Source organism: Myotis davidii, unplaced genomic scaffold, assembly GCF_000327345.1.
Source record: "Myotis davidii unplaced genomic scaffold, ASM32734v1 scaffold46, whole genome shotgun sequence".
NCBI classification, from domain to species: domain Eukaryota; kingdom Metazoa; phylum Chordata; class Mammalia; order Chiroptera; family Vespertilionidae; genus Myotis; species Myotis davidii.
Genome location: NW_006383006.1, coordinates 11919902 through 11940134, shown reverse-complemented (window position 1 = coordinate 11940134; position 20233 = coordinate 11919902). Strand labels below are relative to the sequence as shown.

Here is a 20233-nt window from a genome sequence, read left to right as displayed (position 1 = left end):
CAGCTGCTTCCTGCACACTCCCCACAACCAAGGTACATGCCCTTGACCGGGATTGAACCTGGGACCCTTCAGTCCGCAGGCCGACGCTCTATCCACTGAGCCAAACTGGTTCGGCAACAAATTATATTTTGAACAGATCTGTATGACTCCCCCATTCCAGATTTTAAATCAATAGCACATGGTAAGCAAACTCTGAAAACAGGGCTTCAGTCACAGCCTTTATCCTGTGGCAGAATGGATAGCTCAATTCTATTTCAAGTCAATAAATGAAACCCCGCATCCACCATCATTTTAGTTAATGTGTGTCACAGACTCAAAGGAGACTGTTGGAGAAAGTGGATGATCAGTGCAAATCCATCCTTATTTGTAACAAAACACTTATTGCCCTACAAATAACGGGCACATTTGGCATGCTGTAACACCACCAGAAGCTCCTCCATCCTCCTTTAAAACACAAAAGGTTCTAACCATACCAGCAAGGACAGGACCTTGAGCCAATGGTTTTTTAGAAATCAGCGGAGAATGATTGTTCAGTCTTGGAAAGTTAAACCTTTACTTTGGGAATTAAAAAAATCATGGCACTAGAGAATCTCTGAATTTGAAGTGACCTTAGTGAGTGGTTAGGTGTCAGTCCAGGAGTCACAGCCTCAGATGTGTTTACTTTAAAGGTGACAAGAAGATGAGAAAAAGAGCAGTATGAGTCCAGGTAGATGCATGTGTGAATGCAGAGGACAAGGCACATTGTAGAGTGACTCTCAGAGGAGCAGATGATCATGGCCACCTGGGAATGTGAGTCCAGAGATGCTCATGGCTTCAGCATCAATGAAAGCCCAGACCAGGGCCAGAACCTAAAGGTGATGACTTGTAGACCAAGGCTCACACTACCCAGGAACCTCTAAGCAGCATGAGATTCAGGGTCTATTGTAGGCATAAGAAACTGCCCCTCCTCCACCTTGTCAGGATGCCTGATCATGGGCTAGTCAATTGATTACTGGACACTGACTCCAGCCAGCAGACTGCCCCTGCTGCTGCCACCTCTTAGATGTGCTGGTCTCAGGCTCTGAGAGAGGAGCTTGGGAGTTTAACAGGGAAGAAGGGGAAGAGAAGTATTTGATTAATTCTGGCAATTCCCTGGCTCCATAACTAATTATGACACCTGTGTGAATGTGCGAGAATCCAAGTCTGGCATATGAGGGAGAGCATGTGAGAGAGCCAGTGGATGTGCCCCTGAGCACATATCTGAATGTGTGAGCCCATGTTACTCTGAATGTGCAGGAGAGGGGAAGAGTAGTGCACATGCACAGTTAGGGGCCAAATTAAATCTTGGCAGAGACACCCATTTTTCACAAAGGATTTAAAAGGTTGGCCCAGTATCAGAGCAGTGGATCTTTGCTGTGGCTACGAATCATTTCCAGGGTCCCGTGCCAACTGCTACTTATAGACCAAAGGCAACACATCCAGCCGAGAGTGCTGCATCTCTTGGCTCAAAACTAACAGTAGTAGTGTAGATCTGGGCAGAAGGAACAGAAAGAGGGAAAAGCTGGAAACACTGTACTTTCACAGGCTCCTGTCTGGGTGTTTCCGTGCAGCCTGAGGAACTGGAGGGGCCACCCTGAACTGGTGCTAGCAGTACCCGGGGCTGCTATCTGTCTTCATGCATGGGCCTCCCATCCTCCCAGTTTGAAAACCAGACTGAAGCATTGAAGTCTTGGACCATTAAAAGCAATCACCTACTTTTTGGACAGTTTGACCTTCTTGAGATCTTCTTCAGCAGCTGGGTTAACATGAGCGATGTGACACCCCAAGGCCAGGAGGGTTCTGTGATGAAACAGAGGGAAAGACTAGGCTTAGCTGCAAACAAAGGACAGCCAGAACCCTGTCCCACATCCCAGCTGATAAAAGCAGACAACTGTCATTCGTTTAGACAAGGGGCTCACCAGAGCTTTCGGTAAAGAGCGATAGTAAACGTTTAGGCTTTGTGGGTCATGTGTCTCTGTTACTCAGCTCTGCCAGTCTAGAGCATGAAAGCAGCCATGGACTATAGGCAAACCAATGAACTTGGCTTTGTTACAATAAGACTTTATAAAAATTGGTAGCCAGTCAGATTGTTCCATGGGCCATAATTTGCCAACTCCAGATTTAGATGATAGTAAGCATAAGAAAATTTAAAAAGTTGGTTCCTAATCCCACTTTGAGACATTTTTGAATTTACAAATTTGAATTAGAATTGTGTCCTGCTTCTCTGATTCCAGGGAACAGATAGGGTCGTAATGGCAATTCCGGAGTCAGCGAGTAGTGACTGAGCACTCCCCGTGCAGGGCCTTGAGCTGAACTAGACACTGTGAGATACCAGAGCTGCAGCCTCAGGAAGCCTCAGGGTGATCAACAACTTCACATATATGAGCCCCGAGCAAGGCACGGTGACCCAGCATTGCTATGCCAACAAAACCACAGTGTCTGCTCCCTGAGAACTAGAGAACAGAAATAGAATGCATAGGAAACAGGTAACAAGCACCAAAAACATTTAAGATGGGAGATACCAACTTGGGCTAAAAAATATAAAGTCTGAATTAGGCTTTTAATCATGGGTGGGATCATAGATAAGCTAAAAGTGGTTTCTAAGTGGAATTTTAGTGAATCAAACCATGTTTTGTCATTGGTTTTTAGAAACACCTTATCTTTTTTTCTTGATTTAACCTAATTGCAAAGAGTAGTTGGTCCTTTGATTCTGTGTTTTTTCCGCCCCCCTACATTTTCCCCCTCTCTGGCAAGTAGCAAATGGCCTCTAAAGAAATATTTATGCTAAATAACAATGGTGGATGTGTTATTCACTTTGCTAAATGCTTTTGTGGCATGAATAATCACCCTCTAATTTATCAGAATGGGTCATGTTTTCCAGGCAAAGACATGTCTTTGAAATTTAGTTATATGGCATTAAGACATCCACTCACTGTTTAGTCCAAATTCAATTCCACTGAGCACTCACTTTAAGGTTTCAGTTGACATTTGCAGGTTATAATTCTTCTCAGTTTCGGGCAGCTTTGAAAACTCCACAAGGCAGGGGTGTTGCCTTTTATTGTCATCCCGTATCTAGGTGACAACATAAAGAATATAATTTAAGTTTGACAGCTGGCACTGCCTTGGAAAACAGAAAAGGACACAGTGTGAAACATGGCCCAGGTAATCTCTATCAGGCAAGACAAAGACAGCTATTCGCTGATAGGCAAATAGATGATCTTTTCTCTAATAAATGATACAGTCCTCAAGCTGCCAGTGGCTTGTGCTCTGTGCATTTGTTTCTAGATAGTGGATTCTGGCCTCTATCACCCCTCCTGCTTGGCCGAATTCATGGAACTGCAATGCTACTGAATGGCAGCATGCTTCAGATCATGAAGGACTACAGAAGCTGGACCAGTGCTGTCCAATAGAAATACAAGGTCAGCCACAAAGGTACCACACTTGTGATTTCAGATTTTCTAGTAGCCATATTAGAAAAGGAGAAAGAAACAGGTGAAATTAAGATGAATGATGTATTTTATTTAACCCAATATATCCATCATATTGCCATTTTAATAAGTAATTAATGAGATAATTTATTAGATATTGTATATTATTTTTCATAGTAAGTCCTCAAAATCTGGCATTTGTTATACTTACAGCACATCTCAATTCACAGTCACATTTCAAGTGCTCAGTAGCAACATATGACCTATGGCTACTGAATTAGTTAATTAATTACTTCATTCATTCAACAAATATTTGTCAAGTGTCTACTATGCGGTAGGTAATGAGCTAGATACTAGGAGTTCAATGGTGAGCTGGGATAGCCCTAGCCCCATGAAGTAGATACAGTCTAATGGGACAGGATGCAATAAAATAATCCTATATAATAAAAGGCTAATATGCAAATAGACCGAATGGTGGAACTGAAAAATTGGTTGCTATGATGTGCACTGACCACCAGGGGGCACGACGGGGACATGGTAGGCGTGGGATGGTGGAGGTGAGCAGAGGCACCAGACCAAGGTGGGGCACTGGTCGCTGTCATCAGGGCGAGCCTCTGGTGGTTACTGAAAATTCTTTGCTCCTATGTGCCATGGTCCTGCCCAGCACTTGCACCTGCTGCCAGCGCTGGCCCCACTTGCATCCGCTGCTGGTGCCTGGTGCTAGCCCTGATCGCTTGGCACCATCAGTGGATGCGAGCAGTGGCTGCTGGCCTCTGTCACCCCTCAGGACTTCTCTACCTTCACCTGCTCCTGAGGGCTATTGGGACTGGCAGCCACTGCTCTCACCCACTTCTGGCAATGGCCCCACTTGCATCCATTGCCGGCACTGGCCCTGCTCACACCTGCAGCCGGCACTGAGCCATCGCTTGCACCTGCTGCTGGCACCCAACACTGGTCCCAATTTCTTGGTGCCATCAGTGGGTTTGAACAGTGGCTACCAGCCCCAATTGCCCCTGAGGGCTTCTCTACTTCCCCACGCTCTTGAGGGGCAATTGGGGCAGCAGCCACCACTCACACCCACTGATGGCGCTGGTTCTACTTGCACGCATTGCTGGCTGTCAGTGGGTGTGAGCAGGGCTGGCTCCGTCAGTGTGTGGGAGTGATGGCAGCAGAAGCAGGGCTGCCAGCAGACAGGGTACTGGAGGCCATGGCAGGAGGGGCTGGGCAGGGTCACAGAGGATGGGCCAAGATCCGTCCCTGTGCCAACTGCAGTCTCGCAGCCCCCAGTTCTTTTCAAGGTTCATGAATTCGTGCACTGGGCCCCTAGTAATAAAAATAAAGGTAAAGTTAAAATTGTGCTTAGTTCTCTACAGGAGAGGTTTGTGGTGTTATAAGAGCATACAGCAGAGAGTTGGTCAGATTCAGGGAGAATATTTTATGGTAGCTATCCCAACATGCATGCTAGAGTGCAGGACCCCTCGCAGTAACTAAGCTGAACCATTCATAATTTGAGACTTTCAGGGTCACAGGAAGCTTCAGAACTCACCTATACTAGTACTTCTACCTCAGACATGACCTTACAAATTACAGAACAAAATCAATTTTCAGCCTCGGTGAAAAAAAGCTTTCTCGTGAAAGAGGTTCTTAACCTCCTCTGAGTGTCCATTAATCTAAGTGATACGTCCGCAAACCATATTAAACAAATTCTGATTTAAGACAATGAATCAGCCTCTTTTTACCACCCATGCAGAGAGGACAACTTTCCTAAAGGAAAGGGAGATGACAGGGCTCTCAGGGGTGCTGAGAATGGACCTCACTCGCTATTCCCTGAATAAAGGAAACCAGCATTTGGGAGTGAAAAGGGAAGTAGGTTCCTGGTTTTGTCTGTGCAGAGCTGGCCTCCCCAGCACTCCTGACAATACTAAACCAATAACTGAACAAGCCTGCTGCTGAACACAGCGGCAGTTAGACAGGTGGTAGTCAGGAGTGAGTATTAGCTCATGAGGCTCCCTTCCTCATTCAGGTCTTTGAAGAACCCTTCCAGGTAACAAGGCAATCCAACCGTCCACCTCGGCCTGGCCACAGGAACCCGTACCTTGCCAAAAGTCCAGCCAAGCTCTATTTTGTTCATTCCCCAAAGCTCGTGGATATTTTCAGCCAGTCTGTCTCGGATCTTCTCTAGGTGAGGCGGCAAAACCACCTAAAAGGAAAAGGAACAGGTGTGAAGTCAGAACTACAAGAGAAAACTGTACTAAAATTTACCATAATATCTCTATGGATCAGGTGTTCTAGTTGACTCCCTACATGTAACCCAGGATTCTTTCCTCTCTTGGCTTCCTCTCTGCCCATCTTCTCTCACTCTTCTTTGTGGATATTGCTGTTGTGTGTACTTCACCTGGGAATACTTCCCTGGGCTGTACATCCCCTCTCTCCATGCTTTCTCCCTGGGAGATCTCACCTCCCCGTATAAGGGTAGTCCCAAGTAAGTCCATCTCCAGCCACAGTCTCTCCTGAAGTTCAGACCCATGTTTCAACTGCCTGTAGGATTTTCCCACCAAAGTGTTATTCAGTGTTATTATTGAGTGATAACTCAATATGTTATTCAAAGGTAAATTCATTATCTTTCCTTTTAAACCTTTTTATCTTCCTGTTTTTTTTTTTCTCTCCTCTTTTTGTTAAAGGGCCTCACCATTGCTTTAAGCCTGGAAGCCATCCTAGTGTCTTCCCTCTTGGCATTACCTGTTCCCCCATCCATCTCCCCTGCCTAATCAGTCATAAAATATGTCATGTTTATTCACTAAGCATATTTCTGAAGGGTTCTTTCCTCTACATCATTCCACCTCATTATTTTCTCCCTGGACCACTGTAAGAGCCTCATAATGGGTCCTTCCCACTCCCCATCAATCTATACTCCATACTCTGGCCAGAGTGATGAGTTTATAAAAACAAAACCACATGAAAACACATTCTTGCCTGCCTCCAAGTGTTCCTTGGCACTCCTAAGACATAGACTAGATGTCTTAACTAAGTGTGTTTCTTTAGTTGTCTCATCACAGCCCTCCCAAACACATCCTTTCCAAACTTCTTGAAATTCTTCCAAAAGGTCACACTGTTCCACAGTTTGGCGCCCTTGCATATGCAACCTTTACCTTATACTCACCATGATACACAAATGACAAAGACTCTCCTTGACCAAACTCTAGACAGGTACTTCTGAGCTCCTTTTTGACCAGGCTCCATCCTTGGCCTTGCCCTCAAGACCCTAGTTTTAGAATCATGATAAATCAGTTTAACGAGAATCTACTACTCTTGTTACCTGATCACCTTCCATATCTGATCAAATTTCCTCATCCCCCACCATTTCCCAGGTGATAGCAGATCACTCCGGCCTGCCTTCAGCTAGAATCCTAGTAGATCAGGTTGTCAAGAATCCATCCAATCCCTAATATTTCCTCTTAGTAACTGACCATCATTGACCACCCCAGGCCCTACCCCTCAACCTGCTCCTTGGCTGTAAATCCCCATTTGTTCTCGCTGTATTCAGAATTGACCCAGCTCTGTGCTGGAGTTCCTTCCCCCTTTTTGCAATAGGCTCGAAGTAAAATTTGTTTTTACCATTTTAACTGCTGTCCAGCTCTGGTTTTAACACAAACAACCTCAATATTTATCCTTCTGAATTTAGCTCAAATGTCACCACCTTTGGGAAGTCTTCCACAATTACCTTCAGGGAGAGTTTCTCTGTGTTTTCCTGGAGCTTTGCTTGTCTCTCCACCGAGATTACAAACTGTGGGCCCTGCCCAAGTACTTTCTCTCCCCCACCCCCATTTTAGATTTAGTTTACTACTACAATAATAAAACAAATTACAACTGTATTTGGATTTTACTGGTTAACTAAGATAATCTGTTTAAACTACGTGCTCCTTTAACTGATTATAGTCTGGAAGTAGATTTGCACACTGGAGGAACCACATGCTTCTCTATCCCATTTCTTTCAGTGAAAGAAGAAAATGTGGAAAAGAAGCCTCCACATATAACCCAGATCACAATGTCAGTGACCTCAGCTGGTGACTACCTAGGACGGAGCAACACTAGCTTTATAACTGCCTCCTGGGTGTCTGGGGGCTGGGTTACTCAGAGCTGGGCTCCTTTCTCTCCAGGGGCTGTGGGTGGTTCAAGCACTGGGCACTGTTCCTGTGTAACCACAGGGCTCTACTTAGTGATACTTAATCAGCATATTGGTTAATGTGCCCCAGGGAGAATGGAGTTGACTATGTATGAGTACCTTGTATTTAACTTCTCCTTTGACAATAATTTCACAGGATGCTAGATTCTAAAAAAATGGCAAGGTCTCCTTTGAGGTAATAAATTGTACCTTTCCAACAAGAGCTTACCTATTATTTTATTTCCCAGCCACATTTCCCTAGATCAGTGATGGCGAACCTATGACACGCGTGTCAGAGGTGACAGGCGAACTCATTTTTTGGGTTGGTTTTTCTTTGTTAAATGTCATTTAAATATATAAAATAAATATCAAAAATATAAGTCTTTGTTTTACTATGGTTGCAAATATCAAAAAATTTCTATATGTGACACGGCACCAGAGTTAAGTTAGGGTTTTTCAAAATGCTGACACATCGAGCTCCAAAGGTTCGACATCACTGTCCTAGATCCAGGGTCCATACCAATTCACCATTGGGTCTTAACAGTATCTTTTTGGCTTGTGGATCTACCTCTGTTCTTTGATTTCCAAATGTTCAATTCTGCATGTTTAGAAACTCTTCTCACTCTTTGATCAGGCCCTTTTCTCCTCCCTCATCAAAACTTCCCCTCACTTTTAAAATATCTTTTAGCCCTGACCAGTTTGGCTCAGTGGATAGAGTGCCAGCCTGTAGACTTGAAGGGTCCCAGGTTCGATTCCAGTCAAGGGCATGTACCTTGGTTGCGGGGCACATCCCCAAGTAGGGGGTGTGCAGGAGGTAGCTGATCGATGTTTCTCTCTATTGATGTTTCTAACTCTCTATCCTTCTCCCTTCCTCTCTGTAAAAAATCAATAAAATATATTTAAAAAAATAAAATATCTTTTAGAGGCCCATTTGTTCCAATAAGCCTTTTCTGAGTAACACACACTGATCTGGTAATTCAGTAAGAAGGGCAGCACAGAGGAGCAGGAATCATGCTCCTGCTCATGTTCTTCCCCAACTGGGGCGCTAGCAGCTTGTGTACACAGACAAGCTAATTGGGTTCTTTGGTCCTCAAACTTCTCATCTAGAATAGCCAGGAACCAGAACCAGATGATGGAGTCCTAAGATCACCCTGGCTCACAGACTCCTCCCTAGTTTTCCATCTACATTCTCAACTGCAACTACTCTCCAGGTGCTGTACTAGGCTCTGTGAAGCAGGCGAAGAAATGCTACAGTTTCTGTTCTATCGGACTTCACAACTATCGGCTACCGGGAGTGAGAAGGAAACTCATGAGCATATGCACACACCTGAATGTAACAGGGTCATATGAATATTATGAATAAGTGCGTGCTCTAGACCTTCAACACACCAGAAGAACTTTATGCCTCCAGACCATTAACCCAAGCACCTCAAAGACAAATTCCCTTTTCATTTACTTTCTCTAACACCTAGAATAATGATTTGAGTAGCACTGGTTTATAGGAAATACTAAAGCTGTTTATGCCCTTTATCATAACCATGTGAACACGTCTCTCTCAAAATATAGACCCTAGAAGGGGAAAAATGTCCATTTATCAGCACCTTTAAAGCCCTTCTCTCTATCCCATTTCTTTAAGTTTTATTTCCAACTATTTTCCTTTATACTTCTCTTCTTCCTAGCATCCAGCCACACGGGAGTACTAGTACTCATTACCGCCTGCCCCTAGTTGTGTTTTTACTTCTAGTCCCTTACTTATCCCATTCCTGTGACTTCCCCCCTGGACACCCATCCCCATTTAAGCTTATTGAGGCCCCTGATTGAATTCTATCCTCTTTACACAGACTCCGAAACCATTCTAGCCGAAAGGGTGTCCAGCATTTCCTTGTGCATGCTCTTCATTTTGCACTTATTACATTTACACTTTAAAAAGTAATACATTCACTTTTTAGCTCTTCAACTTGGGTGTGAACTCCCAGAGAATACCAACACAGCTTTGCCTGTGCATCACAGAGCCTAGTACCAGTGCCTTGTGAGTAGCCAGGGCCTAACTTGTCCATTAGTTGAGAAATCCTTAAAGAGCTCAATCTACGCCTATGGTGCAAACATGAAGAATAACAGTGGTTCACATTCTATGACAATTCTATAGGCAACAGAGAAACAATGATGTAGCCCTATTACTTCATCCTCATGGGTTGACTCCTGTTGGCAGATTGAACCTACCTGACTGGTGTCTATGGGGCACGGGGTGAAAGAAGCCTGGGAGAGGAACTGGGTGGTTCCCAGCAGATCTCTAATGCCGTCGCTGTCACGTTTATATTCTTTGGCAGGCTCCAGTCTCATCTTTTCTTTGGGAAGTAAGGCTTCATAGCAAGGGGCATAGCCAGAGGGAGGCAGAAACTTAAATTCCCCATGACGTCCACCCATCAGGAAACGGACTCTGTGTCATTTGGAGAGACCAAGAAGAGAGAGGTTAAAAAAATACGCCAGTCCAAATACGCACAAATTCAAGATCAGTTTCCCCTACACCCAAGTTATTTTGTGGGAAGCGACTGGATTCAGACTCAGCACAGCAAACATCTGAAAGTGTGAAACAAAAGCAGTGGACAGAGAACTGCGTGTGGTCCTTAGGTGACCATATCAGCCACGTTCTTAAAAGTTAGTTTGACTGTTAATATCACTAGAGTAAAAACATCTATGCTCTAGTGGCTAAGTCACTACACACATTATCACTAGGGTATTAAAAAGAATACAGGGATGCTGATATTATTCTCTAAAAATAAAATTGGAATCAGTGCGTGAGAGCTTTAAGTCTTAATCTGAGGGAGATTAGTCACACGTCAATGAAAGGAAGGATGATTTAACTACCTGAGGAAAATAGGAAATTCTCATTTTTAGATGAAGGCAAAAGATTTAGTAGCACCAGAGTATTAAACACAAATGGTATACATGCCAGGCGTCATTAATAGAAATGGTACACTGCAGGGGCTGCAGTTCTCCAAAGCAGCCATATGAGGGCGACTCTGAGGAAACATCCTCAGGTGGCCACAGCCACAGGGGCCAAATGGGAACAAAACGTTTGCTTATTAGACTCCCAGTGCTTTTCTTAGGGATGCAACCATCCTGCTGGTCTCCAAGCCAGATTCCCTGGCTCCCTTCACCAGGGCCTGGAGGGACCGCCAAAGGAAGGGGAAAGGACAGTCGGGGGCTCATAGGAATGGCAGGCACTAATTACCATGTGCTGAAGTCTTTTTCAATATTTTAATTCAGCATTCTGGCTGAATTTCAGCCCCAGGTCTACAAGTTAGGTCAGCATTAGGAGGAAAGGGTGAACTATTTCAAAATGATACTCACATGCTCCTAAGTTAGCAACTAGAAATACTGCTTTTCCAAGTGAAGTGCAACTACATTAAATTGATGAGGAAATGTGACTGAAGTTTTAAGTAATGAAAACATGGTAAGGTATGCAGCCCGGCAGGGTCAACAATAATTTCACACAGGAGAAATCAATCCACACACATAGCATCTGCACACAACGCTCACTCCCTCCACTTAACCACCATTTACTGAGCTCCTAGGACTTGCAATGTTCTCCGCACTAAGGATTTAGCACTGAACACAGCACATAGTAGGCATCCAACTAGACCAGCGGTTGGCAAACTGCAGCTCGTGAGCCACATGTGGCTCTTTGTCCCCTTGAGTGTGGCTCTTCCTAAGCCTTAGGAGTACCCTAATTAAGTTAATAACAATGTATCTACCTATATAGTTTAAGTTAAAAAATTTGGCTCTCAAAAGAAATTTCAATTGTTGTACTGTTGATAATTTGGCTCTGTAGACTAATGAGTTTGCCGACCACTGAACCAGACCAATGGGTCTAAATGCTGATTGGGAGACATTCAGTGAGGGGATAAAGAGGGAGACAAAATAAGTTGGGGAAGAGGGTTGCTCCTAGATTGGAGTCAAGGAAGGCATCTCTGAGGAGGAGACATATAAGTTAACCCCTAGGATTAAGGGGAAGCTAATGAGGTCAAAATCTGGAGGAAGAGCATTCCAGGCAGAAAAAACAACATGTGCAAAGGCCCCAAGGTAGACAGAGCTTGGGTAGAGGTGGTGTCATGCAAACACGGAGCATCCGAGGGGCAGAAGATGAGGTGGGAGGTGGCAGGGCTAGACCAGGCAGGGTCTGTGAGCCAGGAGAAGGAGTTGAGATTTTCTTCCAGGTGGGAAGCTTCTGAGGGATTTTAAGAAAAGATAAAAATTTTTAGGTTGCTCTATGTAGACAGGCATGGGGAACAATTTGAAGGCAATTGCAGGCACCTAACACCCATCTAGTCACAGCGAGAGATGAGGGTGGGTTGGACAGGGATAGTGATGGCCAACATGGAAATAAGCAGCCAGATCCCACTTTAGGGGGAGGGAATTAGGAATGTTAGGAATTGCAGATGGAGTGGGCATGTGTGTGTGAAGCGAGGTGAGGTACACAGTGGAAGGACTGCGACCCAGCAAAACTCTCACAGCAACACTCCCCACTAGGCCTCATTTCCTTCATTCTGGCAGGGCAGCCTTGCAAGCGAAGTCACAGTGTGGGCGGAGTCACTGTGACTGTGGACATAGCCGGATTGTGAAAATGGAAAATAAAAATCTCCCCAAGTGAGAGACCTTAAGGTTTTTTCCTTTCCAACACAAATACATTCTTTATCCCAACAGTATTTTAAGATTAATTATAGAAATATGAATCCTCCCACTTTCCCATTTTAATGTATTAAACCACAATGCTACAGAGTCAGCACCACAATTATCCCTTGCAAATGTTCCTACATTAAATGTTATGCAACAGGGCATGATCTACATATATTAAGAATATGAGCAATGACATTAAAACAAAATTGAGTCATTAGCCTGCAGTGTTACTAATTTTGTTAACCTTCAGGAAATAATGACTAAGCCTTGCATCCATTTGTTGAGAACTTCCCAATCCATCCGTAACAGAACAGACTGTGTTCCTGACATGTGGAAACTATGGGGTAAAATGGGATCTTTCTGAGCAAAGAATGAGTGTGGGATTTTTTTGCCTTTCCTCATTGAGCATCCTTCCTGTGAGAAGCTGAGCTGGGAGCTTGTACGGCAAGTGCATTCTTTGTTACTTGGAACTTAATTATTCTTGAGCTCTCTCGCCAGTTTTGTTTCATTTTAAAATTTCTCTTACATTTTAAAATCGGCTGTCCTCTTCTGGAAAGATAACAAATCAAGAAAGGTGGAGTTCCATGTAGCAGTAAGGAAGAACAATACTTTCTGCATGTATATTCAGTTATTAAAAGGAGAACAATAATGAAGATAAATCTTAATCTTATCTCCTGTAATGGCCACACAGACTGTAAAATGAAAAATTTACATAGCCAGTAATCAGTGTTTATTGCTTGCTGAAGCATCGTCTTCCAAGCCATAATGCTATGCTTCAGTGGGTGGCAGGATTGGTCTTGGGTTGCTTCCAAAGCCTGTCAGACAGGAGCCCAGCTCCCAGCAGGTGGGACTGGACAGGAGCTGGCTCCAGGCACACCGACCGTCTGTGGCTCCTTCCCTCGCAGCCCATGAGGAGCTGCCCAGAGACTGTGGGATGGGCTCCAACAAGTCGCCACCACTACTGGGGGGCCTCTTCCTCCTCCTCCTCACTCACTCACTTGCACGTTCAGGGAAATCCAGACTGACCAGGTTGAAGAAAAGAACTAGGGATGAAATATAGGAAATAATCAAAGGAAAGGAATGAAATGGCTGAAATCCACTTTATTTGAGGATATTAGGATGGGCTACCCTCTGTATCAGAGTTTTAGCAGAGCTCCCAAAGGAGGACAATTGAGCGAATGCCAATTTTTTCACATCCTGGAGTGAGGTGCTGGATCAGCTACAGAGGAGCTCCCAGTTCTGTTAGCTTCAGCTCACTGTGCACCTCCAGAGAGATAAGCAAGGTAAGGAATTCACACGAAGAGAACTGTCAGGGAGAAAAGGAGGTAGGGGTTCCCTCCCATCTGAAGTGGAAGGGTGAGGGCTTCAAGGATCTACTCAGAACTTTACAATTGGTTCCTAAGGTTTAGTAAGGGATACATTTACCTGTGATAGGGCTAGGGTTGGGGAGAGAGGGGATGGGAGGATGGAAGGGAGAGAGAGAGCTCATGGGAGAGAGAGAGAGAGAGAGAGAAAGAGAGAGAGAGATGGTGCCAAGGAGTGTGCTTCTGGAAGGCCAGAGAATTCAAATGAGCTAGCTGTCAGCCATCTCCAGGAAGGCAAATAACTGAATAGAGATCAGAAACCCAGGGGCTCAGGAGGTGGGAGGCCTGGGAAAACGTAGAGGGAGGTTTGGAGCCAGGGGGAGCAGCCAACACAAGTGCAAAGCTTGTGTCAAAAGAATTGCCTGTGTCAGAGGTTTCCAGCCCGAGGCCCTTCAAGAAAATTACAGAAGGCCCCAAAGGGGAAAGAGGCAGCCATTGCACAGCCGCTACACCAAGGTCTGATATCACATGACAGCCTCATCAATTCCAGAATACCAGCCCTTCCCTCAGCGATCTCACCCCCTGGACTCAGCTCTAGAGGTTCTGAAACAGGGAGGGGCTGGCTAACTGGGAGGAGCTGAACCAACAGGGACAAGAGGTCTTCCTCAAACCTCTGGCCAAGTGGGGGATAGCTCAAACTAGGTACAAATTGGGAGTTTTTATGTCCACATACATGGAGCTTTTAAATTACTGACAAGATTGTTCTTATTCTTAAAAGGAATAATAAGGATACAGACTCTGCCCAAGAACTCAAGGAGTCCAGAGCAAGGATTTGAAGGGTCGAAGGAGAAACAACCAAGTTACACCCCCCTATCTACTCCTGTCAATACATCAATTATCTGGCACTCAATGTTTGAAATCCTTTGCCTCATTTATAAATGAGAAGTTTCCAAATAGAATGTAAGTCTCTCTCTTTTAGGTGTATGCTTCCCTGCTCCTTGGGTTCCATGGACTCTCCCAGCATCACAGAAAAGGTCAAAGTTTTAAAAAAGATAATTTAAGAATAGAGTTTTTAATTAAAATTAGTTCTTCTTTATCCTTAGATTTTTCTCTGCATTAATGGATTGTAAAATCAATTTCATTAATCAATTTGATCTCTTCCACTAAAGCACTTGTGTCATATTCTGGGGTCCTTCCCATGACTCAGACACCCCATCAACTCTCAAAGGTTTTTCTTCCTAAAGTGATTACAGTAAGCAATGTCCTCAGATCCTCCATCTCAGAATGAGCAATAGCTTCAGTAATGGCCACCTGGGAGTGCTGAAGTTTCGGGATGTGTGGAAGAATTTTCTATTTACTTGACGGATTTTGAAAATAGAGCAAATTGTATTGAAAAATCCTCATGAGCATTTTCATCTTTTGAGATTTGTGTGTTTTTACTTGCCAGTTTGCAGAAGAGATGAGAATACCTATTGCAAATATCCAGATTTGAAAGACTGACCCATGAATACAAAAAATACAGTAAAAATCAAAGCTTTGCTGTGCTCAGAAAGGACTATTTTCCTTATTCACAGCTAGCAATCACATGAAGACACTTTAGTCTTAGTTACTCTTACCTACTACTGAGTCCCTCCCAGAGAGTTGGGATGGGGTCCCAAAGAACAAAAGGATGCAGGCTGTGGTTAAGAGGAGAAAGACTTAGCAAGCTTTTGTTGACCCGAATTCAACTCATGATTTCATAATGGCTTCTTTAGTCCATATTGCTTAGAGAGGAGACAAATCTGAGTTATGTACATTCCCACATTCATATTTCTTCCTGGCCAGTGTTCGATGAAAGCCCAGGGCAACCCAGCCAGTGCTCATCATGTTCGTCACAGAAGTATATTTATCTCAGCAATAATTTCCACAGCATTGACCACAGCAAGCTGGAAATAACTAAGCTGTTGGTTACCTGAGTTTCAGCCAAGTCCATATATACCAAGAGAAAACAAACAGCAACTGCAAACACCAACCATCTTTGGATATTGTTGTTTTTATAAATTAGCAAGGGCTGGTAAAGAGTTACGTAAGATGATAACATAATCTATGGGGAATTTATAGATATAACATATATTCTACTACAGCAGCAATTTTCAACCTTTCTCATCTCATGCACACATAAACTAATTATTAAAATTCTGCAGCACACCAAAAATGTATTATATTTTTTTGCTGATCTGACATAAAAGCAGGTATAATTTTGATTCATTCACACTGGACAGCTATTGTTTTGTTGGCTGTTGTCATTTTTTAATTTGACAATCTAAGGGAAAAGAGGTCACTTCCCCTCACTAAATAGTCAGGTATTGCATGTTTTAAAATTCTTATGGCACACTAGTTGAAAATCACTCTACTACAGTGATTAATTCATCAATTTTCTGCAAAACAAAATGTAGTGCCCAAATTTTACTATATCCTCAGCTTCTGCATAATGCTCCCCAGGTGGGTCATGCCATGATGCCGTTTGGTAGGGTCATACTACCTTTTAATAACAATTTTCTGGAATCTAAGTAGTTGAACCTTTTGGGTGGGCTCCAAGGTACATATGCCTCATCCCAAATTCTGTCCTCTAATGAACAAGGCTGTTACACTGAAGCCCTGCTAAACTAATCACACCAGCCACAAATCACACCAGGAAGGAAGCTAAGAAGGCATATTCATAATAGAAGAGAGTACATATTGATGTGCGGATTTTGTAATTACTCATGCTGCCTTTGACTTCACTGTGGGTAAATCTAATTGAGAAGATTTTTGCTTTTTGATGACTGCTGGCAGGGACATCCTAACCAGGTGTTGTTATTAACAAGATAGTTTGTAATCCAATATAATAAAGAGTTAATATGCAAATTGACCATAACACCCTCGCACAAGATGGCCGCCCCCATGTGGTCCAAGATCGCTGCCACAAGATGGCTGGCAGGGGAGGGAAGTTGGGGAGGACCAGGCTGATAGGTGGCCTGCGCCCTCTCACAATCTGGGCTGAGGGACCCCCTTCCCGCCCCAGTGCATGAATTTCGTGCACTAGGCCTCTAGTTACAAAATAATGTGGGGTCACCATGACAAGATTTCAACCTCAGTAAAGACTATTAAATAGGAGGCAATGAGGCTGTAAAGGAGAAATCTAATTTAGAAGCAACAGAGAAGTTAAAATTGAGGAAATTTCTAAGTTCTTCTCTGATGGGAAAAGAATCTTTCTCTCGAAGGGCATAGTCTTGCACCTTGCCGGGAGAGACACTACATAACAGACAAAATTCTACTCTATTGGGTAAAAACAATAATTTGTTTTCAATTTTATTATTAAACACACTAGAGGCCCGGTGCATTAAATTCATGCATGGGGGGTAGGGGTTCCCTCAGCCAGGCCTGCACCCTTTTCAATCCAGGACCCCTCGGGGGATGTTTGACTGCCGGTTTAGGCCCGATAACTGCTTTCCCCTGCTGGCCTGATCCCCTTAACCACTCTCCCTTGCCAGCCTGAACGCCCCTAACTTCCTCTGCCTTGGCCCTGCCACCATGGCTTTGTTTGGAGGACATTCGGAAGGTCTAGAAGATGCCCGGTCTAATTAGCATATTACCCTTTTATTAGTATAGATTTATTTTCAGTAAGATCCTTTAATTTGGAGTTAAGATCCTGGTTTATCTTTCTAGCTCTCTGCACAAGTGAACTAAAGCAGTAAGCAGTAGAGGGGGAACTACTGTGTTTCAGTACAAATCACACCTCACCAGCTGATGTGACAGTCAGTATTAGGACATCGATCCCATTTGCTCATGAGTGAAAACAAACTGACACAGGACCAGCACTGACCCTGACCAGTGACACCATGTGATGGATTGGACATACTTCAGCGAAAGGTATTTCCCAAGAATGCAGGCCAACTGCGATCCATCTCTTCTCAGATCATATCATGTTCTGAGAACCAAAGACAGGAATATCTCAGAGGTGATATTTTCCTGACAGAAAAGGAGGTTTGAGAGACATCAAGCTCCTGGCGTCCCACTGGAGCTTGCTGAGTTGCAATAAGCAAGAAGCTCTCATAGCTAAGGTGTTAGCTTTTCAAGTCAGCACATTTGCACAGTTCAGTTTCTTAAATTCTCTCAGCAGCTGTGCCTTATAAATGGGTGAGCCATCTCATGTTTCTCATCTGGGAACTCTGCTTCTCTCTCTCCCATGCATGGAGAAGGCTGCATGATCTGCTGACCGAGAGACAAGCTGCTAGAAAGATCTACAGGTGGATACCTATCAGTCACCTATTTCTTCACCTGTTAGCTGCAATTCCTTGCCAAGAGAAGAGTTTTTAAACTCCCCCCTCCCCTGCCACACACACGCCCAAAACACACATGTTTAAAAGTCCTATCTCCTATCTCATAGCTCTGAGGGAGATTAGATGGATGAGTTAATGATTAAAAATCATTATGCAGCAGGCAAGATTGGATGTACTATTCTCTAAGCACAAAATATTCAGGAAAGTCCATTAACCAGCAGACTGGAAAAGACCCCTCTAGAGAGATTTGACTTCTAGCTAAGTGTTTCTCTCAGATGGGAAGCAAAACCCAGTAGATGGGATGTGGCGAAGATAAAGATGGGAGGGGCACTTGTGCTAGGTGACCATGGCCATCAATCACCAGGCAAATGCCGGCCTGGGCACTGATGGCTCAGAGTGAGCAGTTCCTCCAGAAGAAGGCACTGAGTCAACAGGTGGATGGCCAAACGCTCTTTCCTAGTATTTAGATTTCTATTCATTCTCTTTATTCTTGGGGAATGGAGTGGGAAGATGAGCAATGGGGCTTTACACTGGTTTCCTCCAGCTGCCAGGGCGTCTTTGTCCATTCAGCTTCTTTGTGCTCATAGTGCCTATATCTTTTAATATGCTCCTTGTTTTCTACCTTCTCCTAAGGATACCGATGAGGAATGATATGTCACACCACACATATGAAGGGAGAATTGGCATGAAATTCTCATGAAAATATCATCCGCACAGAGAAACACAGGAAAGAACTCCCGACTTTTAGAATTTAGTCCCTGGGGCTAATGTATAATCCTCTTGCTAAAGCCGGTGATAAATAAATTTACAAACCTAGTGAACTTTTACTGTAGTGGTCCTCCATTTCTTACAAGAATACCTAGCAATGATAATGTTTAGTTTCAATATATTATACACATCTATATGACTATGCTTATAAATATGCATGTGTGGATTTGTGGGTAAGTACGTGGATATTGTGCCACTAGGTGTGTTTGCAAACATACATTACTGTATATACTGTGCATGCTTGCAAATCTGTGTCAATTTCTAAAGGTTGAATATCATTTCCAAAGGATAATGTTTTATTCCTAAATAGTTTATTTACTGGAAACAGGACAGAATTTTTATCCTCTATTATAAATATGTGAACATATCTTGATTTATCCGTCCACAGGAGGTGCTGAGCCTATCACAGGGCTGTCACTCTGGAAATCCCATCACTTGGGTGCTGGGAGCTCTGTGATGGCTTTTTTTTGTGGTCCCACAAAAAGCTCTGCTCTGCACAACTCTCCTCCTCTCATGGCCCTTTCCAACGGTTTCCATGGATACCACAGTGATCCTAACTAGTTTCCTGCTCAACTGATAGTGATCTCCTTAAGAGGCAGGAAGCAAGATGGCTAAGAAAATTTTGGGAAAAAGAGTTAAATTGGGATCTTGCCTTCCAGATGTTAAGATGTATTGTCAGGCTAAAATAATTAATACAGCGTCCAAATAGTGCAAAGAAGAGGGAGAGCAATGAACACAATAGTTAGCAATAGTGTGTAGACAATCAGCATGCATAGTACAAGTCCAATTTAATGTAAAAATATTGAGATGCATAAATAAAAGGGTAATGTGATTATCTCTGATGGTATGATTATGGGGTCTTGCTATTTTCTTTGACTTACATTACTTTTGTAAAAGGGAAAAACAAAATAGAAAAATTATATATTCAAAAGTAAATCACAAACTGAGAATATTTGAAAACTATAAGGCAAGAGTTTAACAGGCTTAATATATGTAAAAAAATTGTTCCAAAATTAATACCAGAAAGGCAGAAAACACAAAATTAACAAGGATATTGGGTTAAAATAATACATAAAAACAGTAAGCATAAACAAACGCAACCACATTGCTAATCAAATAGAAAATGAAGACTTTAAGATACAACTGTCTCAAATTAGCAAAGATGAAAAATAACAAATAACAGAAAAAGTTCACGAGGATCCATTCAGTTGGATGTTCCCTTATGTTGCTTTAAGTGATACTACAGACCCAATCCTTTCCTTATATGAAAAGTTTGGAGTTGTGTATTAGACTGCAGAATTTTTTAGATTTAAAGAAAGAAAGAAGGTACATGTAATATCTTAAAAAGTTCCTCCAGTCAGGTGGGGGGGGCTGTACCCCATAATAAAATTCAGAATATTTCTATAAACATGTAAATATTCACAAGATGTGGAATAAAGACTAAAAATAGCCTCATTTCTGTTGCTGATAGCTTTGCCACAAAATGAATTTAGTTCAGATTTTGTGGTAAAATAAATCATAAAAAGTTTATATTTCTCAGAGCCTTTTAGATTTCAAAATTATTGATAATAAATT

At 43.1% G+C, this 20233-nt stretch overlaps 1 protein-coding gene across 1 annotated transcript in view; it reads right to left on the bottom strand.

Moving 5' to 3' along the window:
* RYR3 (ryanodine receptor 3) overlaps positions 1-20233 on the bottom strand; it is a 417605-nt gene that overhangs the window by 233926 nt on the left and 163446 nt on the right. Inside the window, 4 exon segments of the mRNA XM_015557536.1 lie at positions 1735-1818; positions 2987-3090; positions 5542-5646; positions 9829-10045. Of these exon segments, the coding sequence (XP_015413022.1) occupies positions 1735-1818; positions 2987-3090; positions 5542-5646; positions 9829-10045 (510 nt within the window).